General features: G+C 39.5%; 1 protein-coding gene across 1 annotated transcript in view; it reads left to right on the plus strand.

Annotated features, from left to right (window-relative positions):
* ESR1 (estrogen receptor 1) overlaps positions 1-18,190 on the plus strand; it is a 228,250-nt gene that overhangs the window by 177,230 nt on the left and 32,830 nt on the right. Inside the window, exon 6 of the mRNA XM_063443604.1 lies at positions 3,398-3,531. Coding sequence (XP_063299674.1) covers positions 3,398-3,531 — 134 coding nt within the window. The remainder of the gene's footprint in view (positions 1-3,397; positions 3,532-18,190) is intronic.

Here is an 18,190-nt window from a genome sequence, read left to right on the forward strand (position 1 = left end):
TGCATGTGACTTGCACAGCCTTCCATAAACACTTCCTGTAAAGAGAGCCCTATTTAGGCTTTCTTTATTGCAAGTTCTGTTTAATTAAGATTTTCTTATCCCCTGCTATGTTAATAGCTTGCTAGACCCTGCAAGAGCCTCCTGTATGTGATTAAAGTTCAATTTAAAGATTGAGATACAATTATTTAAGGTAAATTACATCTGTTTGAAAGTGAAACCAGTTTTTTTTTCATGCAGGCTCTGTCAATCATAGCCAGGGGAGGTGTGGCTAGGGCTGCATAAACAGAAACAAAGTGATTTAACTCCTAAATGACAGTGAATTGAGCAGTGAAATTGCAGGGGAATGATCTATACACTAAAACTGCTTTATTTAGCTAAAGTAATTTAGGTGACTAAAGTGTTCCTTTAATGATGGAACAAAGGTAAGTTTTATTTTTTTTCAAATGTATTTATTTTTTTGTTTGGGTTAGCAGTCTACCTCAGTAACTAACCACATTTATTATCATTACTTTAACCAAAACCAGTATTTTATGAAAACCCATTAATGGAGAAATTTTAAGTCATGCACAGCCAGTGCAATACATTGGGCCACTGTGCATCTTTAAAGATGGAAAATTAGCCAAGAGTGAGTTTAACTAGACTTATACATCAAGTTTTAGTCCTCATTTTACACTTAGAGATTGATTTTGATACGAAATTTGAGCAAGTCTGATGATCAAAATGTAGCTAAATCAGGAACCAACAAAAATACACAATAGCTTTGCATATTCGTTTAAGGCTATGATTCTGAATTCCACCCATGGTGCCTTAAAAAGGGATAATTGATGGGGCGGAGCTTGCAAGCATACTGTGCAGGCGCCATTTTTCACAGCTCCTCATGATTACCCTACAATCTTATCCAGAACGAGCTGCATCAATAGATGCCTTTCTTTCATTTCCCAAAGCAGAACAAGCCCAGGCGCAAGACCAGGGTCTACTTAACGCCGAGCATACACTACCTGGAGGCACGCCTTGGCGGACCAGCTGCGGGAAGGGCATGTCACCCACATCATCTACCCTGCTGAACCAAATGCCGGCCATGGAATACTGCTCGCAGAAACCAGGCACAGCCGCGGATTGTAGGGACATCACCAGTCTGCTGCAAAGACCATACTAGACCACTTGACTGGACAACCCCAGCCCACCAAGCCATTTGATAGCTCTGCTCCCACCACTAAAAATGGCTTGAAAGTCCTCCTGGTGAACATACATAAAGTATGGGCAGCTTACTTCGAGATTCTTAAAACTGACTGTGTGAGAGCTTCTGAGGAGGACATCATAGATATCCAGACCAACATTACAGCTGTTAAAAACTCGGTGAAACAGCTCCAGATCCACCAAATGGCCAAATAGCCAGATGACTACCATGAAAGACCAAGGGAACCACAACAACATTAAAATCCGAGGGATCCCAACCGCCATTTCACTATATTAGGAGGCTAATGGCAACAAATTTACCTTACACGACCGCCAAAAAAATAACCACATTGCAGGCCCCACCAAATCATCACCTGCCCTTATACGTGACGTTATCCTTCGCTTCATGACCTTCCAAGTCAAGAGTCAAATCCTGCTAGCCTTGCGGAGCAAAACCCTGCTAACCTTTGAAAACTCCTCTATAACCTTCTTTCAAGATGTTATGTGGGCCACTCTCCTCTGGTGCCAGTTCCTAAGGCCAATCATTTCCCAATTGAGAGCAGCAGGGGTGGCCTACCGGTCGCGCGGGTCCTTGACAGAAACGCACAATCGTGCTACCCACATGCTCTCCTCGGCTGCGGGGGAACTCACCTTCCTCACCTCTCTGGGACTGACTGTCAACAATGCAAGCACGTCCACCTGAGACCTCGCAAATATCATCCCAATCATCCCAAGAACCAGAGTATCACAAGCCTCAGGAACCTGACTGCAGTGGAAGACAGAGCTACTCCAATACTGTTGCATAGTTGCTTGATGCCAACTAATTGTCCAGATTAGCATAAGTGCCCTGTAAATGTTCTTCTATTACCTAAAGTTTTGAGCAAATATATATTTGTAATAGTTTCTTTATTTCAAAATTGGGCTACTGAACTGGATGTATTTTTTTTTTATATCCTGTAAATTTTATTTATTTATTTTCATTTTTTCCCTTTTACTTCTTACTTTGAACCCTTTCAGTCTCTCTCATTCTTGTAACGCGGTCGAGAGATGTATTCATCCAGACTGTCAATATCAGCTGATATTGTTGATCTTTCGATACTTGATGATCGATACTTACAATGAGACATACCATCTCTTATATATTTTTATTGCGATACAGACCGCTGAATCTAGTGTGTAACAGTTTTGTTGGTTAAAATAGAAAAATAGTGCTATGTCATTACTTTGTATAAAAAACTATTCTTATTCTTCTACACTAAATGCTTACATATTGTCTACCATGTATACAGTGACACACTACAAAATAAAGCATAAAAAAGAGGGAGATAATTGATAGGGATATAAGATAATAATAATTTCTCCCTCGATCTGTGAACCAAATGAGGGGAAAATGCTCCTATTGTTTATATAATGTATTATATAATGTATATATATATTTTTAGATAATATCATTTTTTTCCCTTCAAGAATTATGCACTACAAAAAACGATTTATGGACGAAATTCGGGCGTCCTGAAAAAATTTCTTTTTTGGGGGAAAATATTTCAGATGCTCACTGTGCAAAAATCTACTCATTTTACATCTCTGAGATTTCTGAGTAAGACCCATAGTATAGTATGTTGAAACTCCTGTGGAATCACATGCATTGTGAAGCTATTCTGCATCTGCATTTGAACTATTTTTAAGATTAATTTAATAAACTTAAGTGTTATCATCATCGATCTTTGTTATAGTGAACTAAAAAGCTGTTATAAACTGAACAAAACTGTGTTATATCAGGATAGGGAAGTGGATGAGTCACATACTTCACATACTAGAAAGAATGAAAATGGACCTGCAAGATACCCCTTCACGAATATTTCTGTATCTGGTCAACAAAAATACTAAAGAAATGCAATGTTAACTCAATAGAAGTCAATAGACAATTGCTTAGAGCTGAATCTTTTCAATTCATCCCCACTGGATAAACTCAGTTGTTTCTTAACTGATGGGCAAAATATGGAAGTCAAGTACTTATGTACTTTTTTTTTGTGTACGGTAAACCTGTAAAAATGTTTTATTTAAACTGTGAAAGCTGTGGCCTATTAGCAGAAAAAGTAGAAATATGGTTAAAAAGGTACATTTTAATATAATAATTATCCCTCACTTAAATATGTTCTTCCATAAATTCAATTTGCCATTTATATTAAATCTATCTTTTTTTTCTTTGGTTTTCCCGTAGGAATGAGGGGCGTTGTGTAGAAGGTTTAGGGGAGATTTTCGATATGCTGGTTACTACAGCAACACGGTTTCGAATGATGAGGCTACGTGGGGAGGAATTCATGTGTCTTAAATCTATCATTCTTCTTAACTCTGGTAAGTAACAATAACAAGATATTTTCAAAGAAACAATGATGACCGACCATATATGAACTGAAGAAAAATGAGCAATAGCTGTAGCAGTAGAAAAATGCCACAGCAAGTATTTCTCAACTACCATCATCAAATATAGTGTATATTTGATGCTGGTAGTTGAGAAATACTTGCTTCTCTACTACATATATATAGACACAAAGGAAAATGAGATACGGCTGTGCATGATCTAAAACAGGAACAGAAAAACATACATAGTGTGATACAGCAAACTAAGTAGTAATGCGCTGATATAATAATGCACTCACAAGATCAAAATGAATAATGCGCCAAGAAGGTGCCTGCCCCGATGAACTTGGTCGGCTGAATGTCTCCACTCTCCACTGGAACTCCAAGCGGACCAAAGTTTGGAATGAGACTCCAATAAAGGTAGGGTAAAATAAATATGTAGGTTTATTGTAGAAAAGAGGCTATATAAATTAGCCACATTAAATGAAATAAAACAAAAAGAGGTCCTACGCGTTTCGTTCCTATAAGAAGGAACTTCCTCAGGGACCAAAAGTAAATAGTATGACAGTTAAAAACAATAAATACAAAAATACATACCTCTACTACAGCCTGACCAAAAAAAAAGTTGCCACCTGGATTTAACTAAGCAAGTAGGTAAGAGCCTCCTATTGGATAGTTACTGCATGTGTGATTATCTTTCAGCTGGCAACAAGTTATTAGACCCCGACTGATGCATTGAGTTGTTTCTCATTTCTTTAACAACCATGTCGAAAGACACATCCTGTGGTCATGGAAAAGATGTGAGTCTGTTTGAGAGGGGTCAAATCATTGGCATGCATCAAGCAGAGAAAACATCTAAGGAGATTGCAGAAACTACTAAAATTGGGTTAAGAACTGTCCAACTCATTATTAAAAACTGGAAGGATAGTGGGGAACCATCATCTTCAAGGAAGAAATGTGGTCGGAAAAAAATCCTGATTGATCGTGATCAGTGATCACTTAAACGTTTGGTGAAATCAAATCGTAGAAAAACAGTATAACTCTATATGTTTAATAGTGAAAGTAAGACTATTTCAACACGCACAATGTGAATGGAACTCAAGGGATTGGGACTGAACAGCTGTGTAGCCTTAAGAAAACCACTAATCAGTGAGACTAATTGGAAAAAAAAGCTTCAGTTTGCTAGGGACCAGAATATTAGACTCTGGAGCAATGGAAAAAGGTCATGTGGTCTGATGAGTCCAGATTTTGCGTATTCTAGAGTGATGGGCACATCAGGGTAAGAAGAGAGGCAGATGAATTGATGCACTCATCATGCCTAGTGCCTACTATACAAGCCTGTGGGGACAGTGCTATGATCTGGGGTTGATGCAGTTGGTCAGCTGACTACCTGAATATACTGAATGACCAGGTTATTCCATCAATAGATCTTTTCTTCCCTGATGGCATGGGCATATTCCAAGATGACAATGCCAGAATTCATCGGGCTCAAATTGTGAAAGAGTGGTTCAGGGAGCATGAGACATCATTGTCACACATGGATTGGCCACCACAGAGTCCAGATCTTAATCCCATTGAGAATCTTTGGGATGTGCTGGAGAAGGCTTTGCACAGTGGTCTGACTCTCCCATCATCAATACAAGATCTTGGTGAAAAATGAATGCAACACTGGACAGAAATAAATCTTGTGACATTGCAGAAGCTTATCGAAACATTGCCACAGCGAATGCGTGCCGTAATGAAAGCTTAAGGTGGTCCAATAAAATATTAGCGTGTGTGACCTATTTCTTTTGGTGGGGATTTTTTTTGGAGCCAGGCAGTGTGGGATTTCATAAAGCTACACAATTTAAGAAGAGCCACCAAAGCCATATAAGTTCTAGTAGCACAAATGTTCCATCTCTTGTCTGCTCTTTCTTATTTTCATTGTTTGAGTAAGTTCAAATGGTAAGTGGTCATAGTTTAATTTTCTTCGTCTAGTTTCACACCTGCACCACCAACATACTGCTCTGACCCAGTGATTAACCACATATTTTTTAATTATCACCATATTAGGCCCTTTCCCCAACGGCAGTTGTAACAGTTTGTTTACTCTGTGCTAGGCAGGTTGTGCGTGCATACATTAGGTTTAGACTTTGTTAAACGGCTTCGTAATGAATGGGATTATTTTAGAGTGGGTGTAGCAACCTTTTAGCAGTACTGTGCTAAAACCGGATCTTGAAGTCCCTTTGTGTGCTTTTCATATTTTTTTGAAATTGAGTTGTATGTTGCCATATACTGCTTGTGTTATTTATAGGTGCTGCAGTTGCTCTATAGCATTGTATTTGTTATTATGTGGGCTGTTATATTGTATATGTTTATGAGTAGTTTGTGGTATTGTGGTATTATACAAGCAGCCCCATGCGAGCTTTGTATGGGGCTGCTTGTATAATTGTGTCTGTCGATGTTTTTTATTTTTTTGAGAATCTTTGTTTTATTAAGGCAAGTTTACAGGCATTCAGATTTCAGAGTATAAGTTGAGTAAGAACACAAATGTGTAACATTGACAATTGTAATCATTCCACATAAGGAAACCTCTTTTACTTTTTTTTGTTTGTGTATCAGTTGGAGCTGTGCATTATGATTTGTATCTCATGGTTGTGCGTGTTAGGTGCAGGTACTTTGTAGGTGATTAATAAAATGATCAATTAGTTGTAACAGACGAGTCTGACACAGGACCACCATGTGCAGGTAGTGTGTCCTACTCACATGTAGGCAAGTAGGGCGTTATTATAAATGACACCTCTTTTGGCAAACTTGGTACCTGTTGTTCTTAACTGGTAGATGAATGACCCCTAACCAACGGGGACACGGTGTAGAGGGTGAGTAGTGTACGTTCTCGAGGGTCTGGGTACTATCGTGGTTGTTATGTGCCATCTTGGGGCATAAACTGTGTAAATGGGCTAGGCCTAGTTAGGCATAAAGTTACTCAACTTTGTGTTAAGGCATGAGTGAAAAGTTTGAATTAACAGCTATACTACTGAACAAAAATAGAATTAGAAAATACAGCATAAGGCATTGAGGGTGATTCAAGTGCTACTCCAGGCTTCTCTCCTCCTCTAGGTATGAAAGTCTTTGTTTGTGCTGGATCCCAGGACTGGGTGTTGGAGGAGGCATTGGACATGTCAGTGTTTGGATGTAGTCCCAGTGTTTGAAGGAATGAAGCGGCATCTGTTATGGAGGTGATTCTCAGCATTCTGCCATCCGCTGTAGTAGCTGTAAGGGGTCTCGGTAGAGTCCAGTGACATTCCACTCCGGCTTCTCTTAACTGACCCATGACTGTGCTTCTGCCAATGTAGGTTATTCCTAGTGAGATCTTAAAAAAATGTCAGTTTGGAAGCCTCAAAGGCCACTGGGGTTTTACCCCTCATTGCTGATAGGATGCGGTTCTTGTCAGACAAGGAATGATAGTGTACGATTATGTCAAACAGGAGCTTTTTAGGCTGAGGGTGAGGTATGAGTGTTTCGGACCCTATAGTATTAAAACCACCATCTAGCCCCCCTGGCCTCCTCTTGCCTCCCTAAATATAGTAAAATTCTACTTGCATTCCAGTCTGCAGGTGCTACCTCTGCCCCTGTTTGCCTGTGAAACTGCCTGCTGGCTGCTGACATCATCAGAAGTGGTGGTCTGAGCCAATCACAATGCTTCCCCATAGGATTGGCTGTGACTGTGTCAAGGAGGTAGATCAGAGGCAGAGCCAGTACAAGTCAAACACACCCCTGACCAATCAGCATCTCCTCATAGAGATGAATTGAATCAATGCAGCTCTATGAGGAAAGTTCAGTGTCTACATGCAGAGGGTGAAGACCCTAAATGTTGTGATGCATACTAGGCAGGACTGCCTAAAAAAGCACCTCTAGCAGCCATCTAAGAAGTGGCCAGCGAGTTATCACTACTTTGTAATGTAAACACTGCATTTTCTATGAAAAGACAGTGTTTACTGCAAAAAGCCTGAAGTGAATGATTCTACTCACCAGAACAAATGCAATAAGCTGTAGTTGTTCTGGTGACTATAGTGTCCCTTTAAGTAGTGTGGCAGTTCCGCCTGGCCAATTGAGTTTTGGATTCCTCAGATTTTTTTATTGGCGTGTCTATTGCGGTCTTCAGTGATATCTACCCTCTGTATCAGGGAAGTATTCTAGGCTTTGCATTTGTTCTTTCAGCCCTTGTACCTCTCGCTTGAGATCCAGGACTTCGTCCTCTGTACTTGCGTGTGTGCTCTGTAGCGTCTTCGGTGCGGACTGCATCCAAATCAGCTGCCAACATCTGTCTTAGCTCCCTCAAGAGGTTAGCAATATCTTGTTTAGTAGCTGGAGCTGTTTAGTAGATAGGGCTAGCGGGTCTCTTTCTGCCATTTCCTCTAGAAGTGTTGTGGAGGAGGAAACTTGGGAATCTGCCCTGTTAACCCCACTGTCCGACCTGGCCACCATCTTGGAGGCTGCTGGGCATTGTAACATTGCCCCAATGTCATGAGAGTCTTTGCTGGCGCAAGGCTGTGTTTTTTTTGGTATCTGCGTCCCATGGTGTCTATGTGCTGAGAGAAGTTGTCAGGCAGCCAAGGGGAGCTAAACAGCTCTGCGGGCTCCAGGTCCTATGTGGTGGCCCATGAGGCTGAATACACTACATAGCCTTCTTGCCCGATTTTGGGTACAAGAAAGGCATGGGTCTTTTGTTTACTCACGCCTGATGATGTTGGGTGCAGGTAAGTGCTCTGATGGTGGCGGGATACCCCAGAACTTGTCAGATTAGGAGCCAAATGTCTGGAGCTGTGGTTTATGGCGTCCATACAGCTCATGTGCTAAGCTCTGCCCCGTGTCTGTCGATGTTATGTCACATAGTGTGTTTGATGGTAGGTATATGTGTGGGGCTGCATGTGATATTGCATGTGAGGCTGCTTGTGTGGTTGTGTGCAATTGTATGAATTTTCAGTGGTATTGCATTTGTGGGGACTGTATGGGTGCTTGTTTGTGGGCTGTTTGTATTATTTGTATAAGGAGGAGGCTTCTTCTGCAGCTCTGTGTATATCTAGCAGTATGGGTGGCTACCATGGGGTCAAGTGGGGTCAGGTTGGCCAGATACAGGTCAAGGGTAAGAGCTCTAATAGCTGCTGTGGACTGATGTACTCCAGTGTGGGTTCCCATTTACAAGTGCTGATCTACGATCACTTCTTCTAAGTTCTGTACTGAAAATGTAAATTGTAAATTGTTTGGTTTGGTCTAGCAAATTTCTGAAGCCCCACAGGAACTCCTGATAGGCCGGAGCCTTTATAGCCATGCACAGGCTCCTTGAGTACCATGTATAGCACAAGTGCCATAGGTTGCTGACCCCTGTTGTAGAGCATGTGAGCATTGAAAACCTTTTGATTTTATACAAAAAATTTTGTCCCACATGCTACTTAAAATTGGGCAGTAGATTTCCAAAATAACAAGTTGCAAAACCATTTTAGGGGGCCAGATTATCATGTTGCTTATTGCTTCAAAAATGAAAATGTTAACAACCATCTACATGTAGATCTAATAAGAGCTATATGCATGTAGATGGCCTGTATGTTACATAATTCAGCATTTAATGGGTTATCATGGACTATTGAGACAGTCAGATGAGTGTTAAGAGTTGACAGCCAGAAGAACATTTTTCCAATATAATATGTCTATGTTTAAAAACGACAGGGAGGTAATTTACAAAGTTCAGTTTTTTTTCCCTTGTATCTCATCTTTTCATAGGGCGTTTAAGTTTAAAAGCACTGTTCATATCTAAGTTGTCAGTTTGTCCTATTTTTTCAGGAAACTGCTACCTTAAAAAAATAAAAAACCTTTAAAAACATACTTAGAAGTTTTATCCAATGATTATGTAATAAAAGTAAGGATGGACAAATACATTATAATATCGATTTAATGTAAATACAGGTACAGTGAATAATGAAGGTGCTTTAAAATACTTATGAGAAGATTTGTCTACAGGAAAACAGACATTATTGTGGGTTCCATGTGCTTTTTTGCTGAAAAACCCCAACTCGGCTTATACTCGAGTCAATGTCTGTATTATGGCAATTTACATTGCCTTAATACAGACTGGGGGCTGGCAGAAAGCTCTTACCTCTCCTGCAGCTCCTGTCAGCTCCCTTCTCCTCCGCGCAGGTTTGGTCAGCACCTCTGTCAGCTCCCAGTGTAAGTCTTGCGAGAGCCGCGGGGTCATACTGCGGCTCTCGCGAGACTTACACTTGGAGCTGACAGGGGAGCTGACCGGACCGGCGCGGAGGAGGAGGAAGTTGACAGGAGCTGCAGGAGAGGTAAATGCTTCCTGCCAGCCGCCCTCCACTGAACTGCCAATGCCACTGGACCACCAGGGAGTGAGAGCCCCCCTCCCTTCCATGTATCAAGCAGGGAGGGGGGACGAAAAAAAATATTAATAAAATAAAAAATAATAATAATAAATAATAATAAAAAAAATTATTAATTTTTTTTTTTAAATAATAAAAATGCCCACCCCCCACCAAGGCTCTGCAACACACACACACACACACACACACACACACACACTGCACTCATACACACACACTGCACTCATACACACACACACACTGCACTCATACACACACACTGCACTCACACACACACTGCACTCATACACAAACACTGCATTCATACACACACACTGCACTCATACACACACACACTGCACTCATACATACACGCTGCACTCATACACACACGCTGCACTCATACACACACTGCATTCATACACACACTGCATTCATACACACACTGCATGCATTATATACACACACTGTAAATAAATATTCAATTAATATATTTTTTTTAGGATCTAATTTTATTTAGAAATTTACCAGTAGCTGCTGCATTTCCCACCCTAGTCTTATACTCAAGTCAATAAGTTTTCACAGTTTTTAGGGTAAAATTAGGTGCCTCGGCTTATATCCGGGTCAGCTTATACTCGAGTATATACGGTATGTTAGGTAGACATTGTTGGGTATCATGACCAAGAAAACTTATTGGTAAGGTGCTTGCATGAGATTCGAGCCAAACTTTCCCAGTTCTGAAGTTACCACTGCTCAAACCAACTGATAATTTTTAATGAACTGGGTTATTTACTACACTGTGTGCAGAATTATTAGGCAAATGAGTATTTTGACCACATCATCCTCTTTATGCATGTTGTCTTACGCCAAGCTGTATAGGCTCGAAAGCCTACTACCAATTAAGCATATTAGGTGATGTGCATCTCTGTAATGAGAAGGGGTGTGGTCTAATGACATCAACACCCTATATCAGGTGTGCATAATTATTAGGCAACTTCCTTTCCTTTGGCAAAATGGGTCAAAAGAAGGACTTGACAGGCTCAGAAAAGTCAAAAATAGTGAGATATCTTGCAGAGGGATGCAGCACTCTTAAAATTGCAAAGCTTCTGAAGCGTGATCATCGAACAATCAAGCGTTTCATTCAAAATAGTCAACAGGGTCGCAAGAAGCGTGTGGAGAAACCAAGGCGCAAAATAACTGCCCATGAACTGAGAAAAGTCAAGCGTGCAGCTGCCAAGATGCCACTTGCCACCAGTTTGGCCATATTTCAGAGCTGCAACATCACTGGAGTGCCCAAAAGCACAAGGTGTGCAATACTCAGAGACATGGCCAAGGTAAGAAAGGCTGAAAGACGACCACCACTGAACAAGACACACAAGCTGAAACGTCAAGACTGGGCCAAGAAATATCTCAAGACTGATTTTTCTAAGGTTTTATGGACTGATGAAATGAGAGTGAGTCTTGATGGGCCAGATGGATGGATTGGTAAAGGGCAGAGAGCTCCAGTCCGACTCAGACGCCAGCAAGGTGGAGGTGGAGTACTGGTTTGGGCTGGTATCATCAAAGATGAGCTTGTGGGGCCTTTTCGGGTTGAGGATGGAGTCAAGCTCAACTCCCAGTTTCTGGAAGACACCTTCTTCAAGCAGTGGTACAGGAAGAAGTCTGCATCCTTCAAGAAAAACATGATTTTCATGCAGGACAATGCTCCATCACACGCGTCCAAGTACTCCACAGCGTGGCTGGCAAGAAAGGGTATAAAAGAAGAAAATCTAATTACATGGCCTCCTTGTTCACCTGATCTGAACCCCATTGAGAACCTGTGGTCCATCATCAAATGTGAGATTTACAAGGAGGGAAAACAGTACACCTCTCTGAACAGTGTCTGGGAGGCTGTGGTTGCTGCTGCACGCAATGTTGATGGTGAACAGATCAAAACATTGACAGAATCCATGGATGGCAGGCTTTTGAGTGTCCTTGCAAAGAAAGGTGGCTATATTGGTCACTGATTTGTTTTTGTTATGTTTTTGAATGTAAGAAATGTATATTTGTGAATGTTGAGATGTTATATTGGTTTCACTGGTAAAAATAAATAATTGAAATGGGTATATATTTGTTTTTTGTTAAGTTGCCTAATAATTATGCACAGTAATAGTCACCTGCACACACAGATATCCCCCTAAAATAGCTATAACTAAAAACAAACTAAAAACTACTTCCAAAAATATTCAGCTTTGATATTAATGAGTTTTTTGGGTTCATTGAGAACATGGTTGTTGTTCAATAATAAAATTAATCCTCAAAAATACAACTTGCCTAATAATTCTGCACTCCCTGTAAAGTAAGACTTCAAATTTAATTTAAAGTTCATTTCAAATTTTAGTTCAGATTCCAAGTTAAAGCAAAGTTGACATTGAGATTTTTTTTCCAGCTTGGCTATTTTTACCTTGAATTTGAAATTCACTTTGAATTCTCACTTTAGTGAATAACCCTATAAATGTTTCTTTGGGAATCCATTTCAATGTAAAATCCAAAATCTTACCAGAACTTATAATTTAATATGCGTGCAATTTTTCTCATATATATATATATATATATATATTTTTTTTTTATTTCAGTTTATAGTCATGTGTCACAGAGAGAATAAAATGAAAAATAGATAGAAGACTTCACCTAGAAACATAGAATTTGATGGCAGATAAGAACCATTCGGCCCATCTAGTCTGCCCAATTTTCTAAATACTTTCATTAGTCCCTGGCCTTATTTTATAGCTAGGATAGCCTTATACCTATCCCACGAATGCTTAAACTCCTTCACTGTGTTAACCTCTACCAATTCAACTGGAAGGTTATTCCATGCATCCGCTACCCTCTCAGTAAAGTAATACTTCTTGAGATCAGGACTAGCTAAACCTTTTCTCTTCCCTCCCCCCTTGCTTCTTTGCCCCACTGTCACCCAGCTCCCTGCCTGTTCCCCATCTGTCTTATCTCCTCCCTCTCCACTACCTGTCCCCACTAAACTCTGATCAGTGAGCAGCAGACTCCTCTCAAGATTGTCAATCTCCCTCAGTGTTACAATTTGCTTCTCCAGATCTCTAATCTGAGCTTCCAGAAATGCCACTCACTCACATCCACCACTTAGGTGTGGACCCTGGACAGAATCATCCAGGCATGCATACATGCGGCATGATGTATTATTGTACGCAGTACTGGAGACCGTATCTTCAGAAGGATATTGATACTTTAGAGAGAGTTCAGAGAAGAGCTACTAAACTGGTTCATGGATTGCAGGATAAAACTTACCAGGAAAGGTTAAAGGATCTTAACATGTATAGCTTGGAGGAAAGACGAGACAGGGGGGATATGATAGAAACATTTAAATACATAAAGGGAATCAACACAGTAAAGGAGGAGACCATATTTAAAAGAAGAAAAACTACCACAACAAGAGGACATAGTCTTAAATTAGAGGTACAAAGGTTTAAAAATAATATCAGGAACTATTACTTTACTGAGAGGGTAGTGGATGCATGGAATAGCCTTCCAGCTGAAGTGGTAGATGTTAACACAGTAAAGGAGTTTAAGCATGCGTGGGATAGGCATAAGGCTATCCTAACTATAAGATAAGGCCAGGGACTAATGAAAGTATTTAGAAAATTGGGCAGACTAGTTCTTATCTGCCGTCGCATTCTATGTAAAGTCAAATCTTAGGCATGTGCAGTGTGACGAGGAAAATGTGGAGGCTTTATGGGCAGATATCTGCTTGGGGCAAACAAAGGGAAATCAGTTATTGGTTGGGATATTTTATAAACCACCTAATGTAAATATTATTCAGCAAGAACAGCTGTTAGAGCAAATTGAGAAAGCTGCAAATCGAGGTAACACGTTAATTATTGGAGATTTTAATTACCCAGACATAAATTGGGATAGAGGGACTAGTACTTCAGCAAGGGGAATCAGGTTTTTGAATGTGTTAAATGACACCTTTATGTCACAACTGGTACAAGCACCAACTAGAAAGGATGCTTGTCTGGATCTTGTCATAACAAACAATGTTGATATAGACAACAAATTAGGCAGCAATATGCAATGTCAAATCTGCAGTTGCTAAGGCCAGTAAGGTTTTGTCATGTATAAATAGGGGCATAAATTCTCGGGATTAAAATATAATTTTGCCTCTTTATAAATCGCTGGTAAGACCACACCTTGAATATGCTGTGCAATTTTGGGCGCCTGTTCTAAAGAAAGATATCATGGCACTAGAAAAAGTGTCCAGAGACGAGCTACAAAATTGATAAAAGGAATGGAGCATTTTAGTTATGTAGAAAGGTTAAAACAAAATTAAATCTGTTTAGTTTGGAAAAAACGCCCCTGAGAGGGGATATGATAACTTTATACAAATATATTCAGGGCCAGTACAAACCTTTATCTGGAAATCTATTCATAAACAGGGCTATACATAGGACACGAGGTCACACATTTAGGCTGGAAGAAAGGAGATTTCATCTAAGGCAAAGAAAAGGTTTTTTACAGTAAGAGCAATAAGGATATGGAAGTCTCTGCCTGAAGAGGTGTTTTTTTCAGAGTCACTACAGATGTTTAAACTTCAATTGGATAAATACTTACAAAAACATAACATACAGGGATATAATTTCTAATTAGCGGGGTAATAGCTGCTTGATACAAGGAGACATCTGACTGCTATTTTGGGGTTAAGAAGGAATTTTTTCCTAGTTTGCAAAATTGGAAGCGCTTCAGACTAGGTTTTTTGCCTTCATTTGGATCAACAGCAACAACATATGTGAGGAAGGCTGAACTTGATGGACGCAAGTCTCTTTTCAGCTATGTAACTATGTAACTATGTAACTCCAAATCTGTACAATGGCATGAGCACTTCCTTCTTTCTACTGTTAATACCTCTCCCTATACAACCAAGCATTCTGCTAGCATTTCCTGCTGCTTTATTACATGGTCTGCCTACCTTTAAGTCATCTGAAATAATTACCCCTAAATCTCTTTCATCAGATGTTCAGGTTAGGATTCCATCAAATATTCTTTACGTCCAAGATGCATTATCTTGCACTTATCCACATTAAATGCCAGCTGCCACAACTCTGACAATTTTTCTAGTTTACCTAAATCATTTTCCATTTTTCTTATCCCTCCTGTAACATCAACCCTGTTAGATATCTTAGTATCATCAGCAAAATCAAGACCTTCATCAGCAAATCAAGACCTTCTGCAATATCACTAATAAAAATATTAAAGAGAATGGGTCCAAGTACAGATCCCTGATGTACTCCACTGGTGACAATACCATGCTTTGAATATACTCCATTGACTACAACTCGCTGTTGCCTGTCACTCAGCCATTGCCTTAGCCATTCAACAATATTGGAATCCAAACTTAAAGATTGCAGTTTATTGATAAGCCTTCTATGTGCAACAGTGTCAAAAGCCTTACTGAAATCTAGGTAAGCAATGTCTACTGCACCACCCAGATCTATTATTTTAGTTACCTAATCAAAAAAATCAATAAGATTTTGAACACAATCTACAAGATTAGTTTGGCATGATCTCCCTTAAGTAAACCAATGTTGTCTCTGATCTTGAAATCCATGTGACTTTAGATGTTCAACAATTCTATCCTTTAACGTGGTTTCTATTACTTTCCCCACTACTGAAGTAATGCTTACTGGCCTTTAGTTGCCCGATTTCTTCCTACTACCTTTCTTGTGAATGGGCACAACATTCGCTAACTTCCAATCTTCTGAGACTACTCCTGTTAACAATGATTGGTTAAATAAATCTGTTCATGGTTTTGCTAGTACACCACTAAGCTCTTTTAATAACTTTGGGTGTATTTCATCAGGTCCCATTGACGTATTTGTCTTTAAGTTTGACAGTTGAAATAGAACCTCTTTCTCTGTAAACTCACATGTAACAATTGACTTATTTGTCCTTTTTCCCAACTGAGGCCCCTTTCCTTCATTTTCATCTGTAAATACTGAACAGAAATATGCATTGAGGCAGTCAGCTAGACCTTTATCCTAATCCACATACCTACCTTATTTTGTTTTTAATGTAACTAATCCTTGTTTTACTTTCTTTTTCTCATTTATGTATCTATAAAATGTTTTGTCCCCTTTTTTTACTAACTGTGCTATTTTCTCTTCTGTGTGTGATTTTGAAGCTCTTATAACTTGCTTAGCCTCTTTCTGCCTAATTGTATAGATCTGTCTATCTTCCTCACTCTGGGTTTTTTATAATTACTAAATGCCAACTTAGTTTTTTACGATTTTGTAGTACCACAGTGGTGTCTTAAATTGTTTGCTTATACTGACAAGCCTAATGCAATTTTCTGTTGCATTCAGCAGTGCAACTTTTAAATAGTCCCATTTCCCTTGGACTCTATTTAATGAGCTCCAGTCTGATAATGACTCCTTTACAAATATTCTAATTTTAGAAAAATCTGTTTTTCTAAAGTCTAAAACATTTGTTTTTGTGTGGTGTGACTCAGTCACTCTTCTTATATTAAACCATACTGACTGATGATCTCTGGATACTAAACTTTCACCTACTTTACCTACTTTCACCTCTTTACGAGTTGGTTCCTCAACGACTTGTTTTAGAGACAATCCCAGAAGGGAGATTAGAATATGTGTGCTCCTGGAACAAGCAGCTCTTTTGGTTTTCCAGTTCACTTCAGGAATATTAAAGTCACCCATTATGATAGCTTCCCCCTTCATTGTCATTTTAGCTATTTCATCAACTAGTAGATTATCTAACTCTATGTTTGCCTCACTAACTTTTATTGGGCTAGATTTTATGCTATCCTTCACATACAGGGCCACCCCTCCCCTTTCTTGCCTTCCCTGTCTTTTCTATATAAAGAGTACCCTGGTATTGCTATGTCCCAGTCATTTTTCTCATTATACCATGTCTCAGTAACAGCGATTAAATCTACATTATCAGTTGCCATTATTGCCACAAGTTCATGGATCTTATTCCCTAAACTGCGAGCATTTGTAGACATGACTCTAAGCTTATCATTTTTTTAACACACTTGCTACAGGCACCTTCTGTCCTTGTTTTGGGGGACAATTGGAAGATGTTTTATCACCTAATGCACCCATGCAATAAAATGCAACATTGTATCTATAAATATAGATATAAAAACTCAGTAGCAATGTTAGTACATGCTCAAACACTCCCGTGGGAGGTCCTCTTAAACCACACCTTAAACAAAACAAAAACAACACAAATTGGGGTGGAGCTACAGTTCTAAATAATATATTGCTTACATACGTATATTGAAATAAGTGTTTTACACTAAAATTGATGTTGTATATTGAAGAAAGTGTTATACACTGAGATTGATGGTTTTCTGAAAATAATGAAACAGAATTGCAGCAATACAGATAGAAAAGAGATAATAGGAAACACAAAGGTGGAGCCAAAAATATGCACTTGGCTCTGGTGTTTGGTGCTTGTGGCTCATTAAGGGAGATCCAGCACCCTCTTCTTGTAGATGTATGCAGAGTAATATATGTTCTCACTTTGTATTGCATAAAACTCTTTTTTTCGTTAAAAAACTAAATATGGCAAAATCACACCGTGCTATAGATCAGGAAGTGCCCTCTAGTGGCTGTCTAGTAGACAGCCACTAGAGGTGGAGTTAACCCTGCAAGGTAATTATCGCAGTTTATAAAAAACTGCAATAATTGTACTTGCAGGGTTAAGAGTAGTGGGAGTTGGCACCCAGACCACTCCAATGGGCAGAAGTAATCTGGGTACCTACAGTGTCCCTTTAAATTTGAAATTGGTACCAAAAAAGAAAAGAGGGTTGCAATTAATCATAAAAATCACAGGGTGCTGAATATGGGTCACCATACCCCATAAAACATATGTCAAGAAAAAAAAATCAGGCACTCAGTGTGATACGTTAAGCAGCTTTAATGGATGCTACAACATTTCGACCTGTACACAGATCTTTGTCAAGCTTCACAAAGACCTGGGTACAGGTTGAAACGTCAAGCTTCACAAAGACCTGGGCACAGGTCGAAACGTCAAGCTTCACAAAGACCTGGGTACAGGTCGAAACGTCAAGCTTCACAAAGACCTGGGTACAGGTCGAAACGTCAAGCTTCACAAAGACCTGGGTACAGGTTGAAAAGTCAAGCTTCACAAAGACCTGGGTACAGGTCGAAACGTTGCGGTATCCATTAAAGCTGCTTAACGTATCACAGTGAGAGCCTGAGATTTTTTTCCTTGACTTAACTTTGAAATTAACTTTGAAT

Source organism: Pelobates fuscus, chromosome 2 (genome assembly GCF_036172605.1).
Source record: "Pelobates fuscus isolate aPelFus1 chromosome 2, aPelFus1.pri, whole genome shotgun sequence".
Lineage (NCBI taxonomy): Eukaryota > Metazoa > Chordata > Amphibia > Anura > Pelobatidae > Pelobates > Pelobates fuscus.